This window comes from Venturia canescens, chromosome 3 (assembly GCF_019457755.1).
Source record: "Venturia canescens isolate UGA chromosome 3, ASM1945775v1, whole genome shotgun sequence".
Classification (NCBI taxonomy): Eukaryota; Metazoa; Arthropoda; class Insecta; order Hymenoptera; family Ichneumonidae; genus Venturia; species Venturia canescens.
The window spans coordinates 17,469,176-17,475,782 of NC_057423.1; the positions used below are offsets into that span (position 1 = coordinate 17,469,176).

The 6,607-nt window shown below is 45.2% G+C and overlaps 1 protein-coding gene across 1 annotated transcript; it reads right to left on the reverse strand.

Annotated features, from left to right (window-relative positions):
- Window positions 1-365: 365 nt before the first annotated feature.
- Window positions 366-1,532, reverse strand: LOC122408441 (uncharacterized). Its single transcript, XM_043415233.1, has 4 exons — window positions 1,055-1,532; window positions 783-971; window positions 544-699; window positions 366-465 (listed from the first exon to the last, which is right to left on the reverse strand). Exons 1-4 carry the CDS (start codon window positions 1,530-1,532, stop codon window positions 389-391), a joined length of 900 nt encoding a protein of 299 aa, XP_043271168.1. The 3' UTR covers window positions 366-388.
- Window positions 1,533-6,607: the final 5,075 nt, after the last annotated feature.

Genomic DNA, 6,607 nt, shown 5'->3' on the forward strand with positions numbered 1-6,607 from the left:
ACGGCATATTGTAGCTTTAGTGTACCTCGTGCTAATCGCGGTACGCCAATAACGAGTCAACTGACGAGTCAACTGACGAGTACCCTGTGGTAAATATAACAAAACCTTTTTAAACATATCCTGCATATACCGCAAGGGCTAGAGATAAAGAGAGAGAAAGCGCGCGAGTGAGGGAGAAAGAGAGAGAAGACGGCATTATTTCTTTACCTGAATCACACTCCATCAGCTGTTGAAACCATAGACCGAAGCGTCTAGCTTCTAATCGCTCCTCGTTTAGACGCTCCTCCTCCTCCTCCTCCTCCTCCTCCTCCTCCTCCTCCTCCTCCTCCTGTTGAGCATCCAGCGGATACACCCCCAGCTGATTCTCGGGCTGTACGAGGTCATCTTCCTACTGACGATGGTGGTGATTCGATGGACCCGCTATCGCTCCGTCGTCATCGTTAGCTCTGGCTTGCCGGTACACAGCTGTTTGGGTTATTTCATAACCTCTATTTATTATCGCGGTTTATTTTTATTTTATTATCACTGTATGACTATGCATACCCAGTATATCAGACCGATCGCTAAACATCAAGAAGGGGTTGAGAATAGTCGACGCCTCGTCGTCATCAGACTCGGGCTGCAGCGGTATTGGCTCGGCCGAGGCTGCCGAGGTGCTCGCTCTAGTCTCTTCCTCAGCCCTCTCCTCATGCTGCGATTCTGAAAAAACACCGCTCCAGTAGTTTTTATATCTAAAAACGAAAATCGAAGATAATAATGCCAAAACAGAGTTGAATACGCACGGTAGAGGGCGGTTTGATGCTCTGCTTCCTCCACAGCTCTCGTCGCCTCAGCGAGAGCCTCTTCTTCGTCACTCCCCACATCGTAAAACTGTCGATAGCCTATGGTAAAATGCTGCGGTATCGGCTCGGGCGGGGCTGCCGAGGAGCTCGCTCTAGGCTCTTCCCCTACCCCCTCCTCATGCAGCGGTTCTGAAAAAATACCACTCCAGTAGTTGTTATATCTAAAAACGAAAATCGAGGATAATAATGCCAAAACAGAGCTGAATACGCACGGTAGAGGGCCGTTTGACGCTCTAGATCCGTTTCCTCCACAGCTCTCGTCGCCTCAGCGAGAGCCTCTTCTTCGTCACTCCCCGCATCGTAAAACTGCCGATAGCCTATGGTAAAAATAGCTGCTGTATTGTTAACCGCCAACAACAGTGATTTATCGAGATAAAGGTACTTACATCTGATTTCATCAACAAGGGCTCTTATGCCGGCAGCTTCTAAAACACCACGGCACTGTAACTCCTCATACACAACACCCAGCACTCGTTGACCACTTAATATGCCTCTGTTATAGGCTACCACTAGAGCTCGTAAAGGGGCCCACCAGATCACGTATTTAAGTCTGTTCACGAGTCGATCACCCGATAAACGCAGCAACTCGTAACACCATAGATCATTACACCGACGTCTCAGCTGAGCGCTATGCGGTTTTGTTAGACGTAAAAGACCCAAAATACAAGAACGCACTGATTCATCCGACATTGTAAGGGGTAATCGTTAAATACCGCTCTATATGACGGTTGAATCGCTACTGACATATCTCGAGCGAGAAGATAGGTGTGAATCATAATTAAAATGCTAGCGATATTTTTTTTTTTCAAGACGGCAAAGGAGCAGTCGCTGAAGTTTTACAGTACTCTGCATGGTCCCCGGTGTTTGCGTGAAAAAGCACGCGCACGAGTGAGACAGCTTTGTTTATGCCTATGCAAGCATATTTCCGAGCATATTGCTCCATCTCCTGTATAGCATCTTCTCCCGAAGACCGAGCTACGTCTTTAGCCCCCGGAGATACGCCCTTCATAAGTGAATCGGTTGAATCCGCAAAAATAGCATATAATAAAGAATATATATCGGTGGGGTTTGTTTAGAGGTATCAAGAGGCTGCAGCCGTATGCGTCGTTTTGACAGCTCTGTATAAAGCATCGCGTCTCACGGGAGAGCGAGAGAGAGGTTTGCGCGCTAAAGGATCAGTGTGATGAGAGCGAGCGAGACGGTATATGGTATCACTGCTGCAGCTTTGAAGCACTGTGCCTCTACATCTAGCGAAAGAGCGAGTGACAGAATGCACGGTGTCGCGAGTGTGAGCGAGAGGGCATATGCTGTTGCTGCTGCTCTCGCGCTCGTGCGCTTCACAAGAGAGAGAGTGAGCGAGAAAATGTATCATGTCTCCAGGTGTGGGCGAGAGGCTGTGCTCTATCCTCGTTACAGCTCTGGAGCGCTCGGCCGATGCACGTGCAATTCTGATGACGCTGCACGATGGCGTCGCGAGAGCGCAGGGCCTCGCATCTCATGAGAGAGCGAGCGAGAGGCTTTATCACGACACGGGCGCGAGCGAGATAGCATGCGCTATCATTGCGACGACTCTCAAATGTTCGAGTATTGTGCCTCACGAGAGAGAAAGAGGATGTAGCATGACGTTGGAGCGAGGGAGACGGTATACGCCATCGTTGCTGGCTGTTGCTTAAAGAACCAGCGCGATGCTATGACTTAAGGTCAATGCTACGATGACGTACTCCCCCGCCTGCTTAGAGGCTGTGCACTGTGAGCGCGAGGTACCGTATCTCGAGAGAGAGAGCGAGCGAGAGCGTATACGCTGACGCGTATGCTAGCACGAGAGCGAGTAAGAGGGTGTACGCCGTCGAGATTGCCGCCACGTGCAGTTTTGATGAAGCAGCGAATACCTCAAGCTCTCGCGAGGCATCGCGCCTCGCGAACGGTCTTATCTAAGCGCGAGAGTGAGCGAGAGGGCATGTGTGATTCCTTTGCCCCGTATACGAGGATGACTGCATCGGGCCGAGGTGTCAGCTGTTTTACACCCCTCCTGTCCTTCTTTTGCCCCTGCAATGATGTGCTCACTATAAGCACGTATTTGCATGAACGTCTTAGCCGTCAGTCTTCAACCGAACCGTGCGCGAGTATCTCGTCCCGGCCTCGTTTATATACCGCTCCTCTACAAGTTTTTTCTTTTTTTATTTTTTTCACCAAAAATGTATCCGCGCTACCGGGATTATGAGTTTTTGTGCCACTCATTTACGTGCCGCGTCATACGGTTCTTGAGCGTCGCGTCCTTATACATCCGTACCGACGCTCTTGAACAATTGTACCTCCACGTGGTAAATTTAATGCACAGTGAATTTATAGACAGGAGGTTGGGCCGGCCCATCCAACGCAAGGAGGCAACGCTGGGTGTGTGCTGTGTGGTGGTATTGCGGGGCTCGCGTATTGCGTACCGTGGGGAGATCGTGTACCGTGATAGCGGTGACTTTGTCGAGGTGCATCTGGTGGATCATGGTGACAGTGAGTTTTACGAGCTAAACTGCCTGTACCACCCGTCAGCGGCATTAGAGGCGATACCGGCGCTCGTGCTAGAGTGCTCCCTACGCAGCGTCGCCTACTTAGAGGCCTTCCATTATCCGGCCCATGAGATGGAAGCGCTGTGCGAGGGGCCTCTTACGGCTAGGGTCATGAGCCCTCCTACACGCCACCCCCTGAGCATCCAGCTGTTTGACGAGGACGGCCGGGAGCTCGGGGGTGTTCTCGTGGACGAGTTACCGGACGGCTATCGCGGCTACGACGAAGGGGCTGAAGACGGGCTCGTCGGCGTTGCTGCAGCCCCTGACGACCCTGAGGAGTAGTGTGTGCGCGCGCGCGCGTGTGTGTGTGTGTGTGTGTGTGTGTGTGTGTGTGTGCGTGTGTGTGTGTGTGTGTGCGCGCGTGAAAAAAACAGTGGCGTGCGAGCCAGCGCCGTGGAGTCTGGATCGGGGCGAGCGAGAGAGAGGTACGTCACCCTGGTAAGTTTCTCGATATATATTTTTTTATTTTTAATTTTTTTCTTTTTAATTTTTATTTTTTTATTTTTATTTTCTGCTTTTTTTTATCCCTTTTAAAAATAAAATTAATATAGAGAGAGAGATTTTTTATTTTATATTTTTTCAGAAATATAAAATAAAAATATATATATATACACCTGAAAAAACGATGGTGCACTATGGCGACACGCTCATCCCCCCTCCGCACACCCGCAAACCTCTCGCCCACAACGCCGGCCGCTCGGCCTAGTGGGGGAAAGGAGTGGGGATAGGAGTGGGGGTCGCCATAGTGCACCACCTACTACTTCCATAGGATAACAATGATTACCACTAAAAAACTCTTAAATATAAACTTTCCATCTCATTTTTATTACAATTGGGTATTAAAAGAAATAATAAAAGAAACGACATTTATCAATAATCGGGTTTCAAAAGTTTTTACTTTTTGCCACGATTTTTTTTTCACCTGGTAGCAAACATAAAATTACAAATGAGGGTAATTAACCCTTTTGCTTACACGAGGTAAGATTAAATAATACCCATTGCTATTTTTAAGTGTGCCTTTATTGCAATTGGGTTATTTTTGACTATGAGTTTGCATTATTTTCAGTAAATATTGTAACTGCTCTTCGTTTTTGGTCAATGAGTCGTTGTAGGCTTCTATCAAAGCGATGCCATTAGCCATGTCATCGACAATTTTCACATTTAAAAAAAAAATCTGTGCATCTTAAATAACTGGCGTTTTCAGGCCATAAGTCCATATTTACCCTCAGAAAGTCATGGGGTAAATTAATTTGGTTGAAAAGGGATAAGGATTCTTATGTGACGACATAGCTTATATCCTTTGAAAGCAACGTTTTGTAATCACTTTTTTCAATGATTACTCGCTCTGAAGGAATTTTAGATTTTGCTCTAGATTGCAACATTTTAGCCTTCACGCTCACCGGCACAGCATTGTCGAAAAGAGCATTGTTTGAATAATAATAACTATTTTCTAAAAGAGCAAGTAATTTTCTATGAAAAAGTTCCTAGAAGTTTGTTTGGGAAACGAAAAATTTGATTTCGAGAGTTTTATGATAATTTTTTTTCTATCGATCCAACTTCGAAGGGTGATAGAACGAGAATGGTTGCTCCAAGCTGAATGTTCATAAGGACTTTTTTTGTAGGGGAATCGATTTTCTATAAAAACATATCATTGTCGTTTTTGTGCGATTTTTTCCTGAAGAGTTACGACACAATGATCGGAGGTCTCAATCATTTGGTGGGTTATTCTTATGGAAAATCTTGAAACGCGAAGCGCCATTCGAAAAAATTTTTTGGTGAGCTCTCCTTCTGGGATTATTTTTTTCACCTTGAATCACCTTTTTCGGCTGGATGCAAAGTAAAAAAAAAATATCGTTTTTTTCCGCACACCCTATATATTCTTTATGCAATAAACTAGAAACTGGGGAAAATTGTATAAAAAACTTGAATATAAAACTATCGCAGGCATGATTGGTCTTTCAATTCTGCTTAATTGATTTTTTTTTCACTTTCCACAATAATATGAGAAGAAAAAAATCTTCATCTATCTTAAACCGTCCTTCTCTTGTAATGGATTCTTTTCTCTTCGAACGACCTATGCAGTGGGTTTCTCTTCCTCTTTCTATCTTCTCTTTCTCTTTCTCTCTTTAGCGTCCAGCAAAAATCTGCCATCATATTGATATTCCACCTTCCCCGATACCGATTTTCCATTTCGCTGATGTCTTGATGAAATCTTTCTCCTTGTTCTTCACTTAGATCTCCAAGGTTTTCAGGAAAGCAGTCGAGGTGGGAGTGTAGAAAGTGCAGTTTGAGATTCATCAAGCAACCCAAATTTCTAAAATTTTCCAACAACTCTTCAACTAAATCCTCGCAATTGTCAATTTTCTCATTTCCCAAAAAGTTCTGAGAAACGTTTTTGAAACTTTGCCATGCTGCCTTTTCAGTATCGTTCATTTTTTTAATGAAATTTTCGTCGCCAAATAAACTACGAATTTGTGGTCCATCAAATATACCCTCCTTTAATTTCGCATCACTCATCGCGGGAAGCTTTTCTCCGAAATACTGGAAACAATCGCCATCTTTGTCCAGAACTTTGACATACTGCTTTATAAAACAAAAGTAGTAAGGCTATACCAGTTCTAACCCATGGGGCTCTCAGGGTGGAGCGTCGACGGGGGAGCGCGGGGACCGTTGCGGGGCTGCACGGCGTGTGGAGGGGAAGGTTCTCGCACAGCGGGGGTGCGGCGGCACTTTGAAGAGACAAAAGATTTTTTTACACCCTCCAATGACTGATTTATGTTTCTGGTATATCAGATTGAACGGAATTTTCTTTTTAAAGTGCTCTTGCCGAAGATGATCTTAATTATCGGACTCCGTGACGAAAGATGTTTACATGTCACACTAATGACAAATTCATGTGTCCGGTGTTACGTATTTTGTATTGTGGCGCAAGTTCCGACAAGATTTATTTTTCAAAATGCCCCTCCCCCCAATTTTGCTTAGAGGAATATATTGTTTTTTTCTGAGAAAAAATGAAAATTTGCATCAGACTGGAAGTATTTGCTGCAATGACAGATTTATGTGTCCTGTGTTACATTCCTGAGATGGTGATTTCTTTTTTCAAAATGCCTCTCCCTTGACAAATTTATGTGTCCTGTGTTGCATCTTTTGTATGCCTGAGGTGGTACAAGTTTCGACGAGATTTCTTTTTTCAAAAACTAGTTT

Excerpts from the sequence above, each read along its gene's own strand:
- LOC122408441 (XM_043415233.1), bottom strand. The coding sequence starts at position 1,532 with ATGTCGGATGAATCAGTGCGTTCTTGTATTTTGGGTCTTTTACGTCTA. Across the intron at positions 972-1,054 it reads GCGTCAAACGGCCCTCTACC|AACCGCTGCATGAGGAGGGG; the intron begins GTGCGTATTCAG and ends GTATTTTTTCAG. Across the intron at positions 700-782 it reads GCATCAAACCGCCCTCTACC|AATCGCAGCATGAGGAGAGG; the intron begins GTGCGTATTCAA and ends GTGTTTTTTCAG.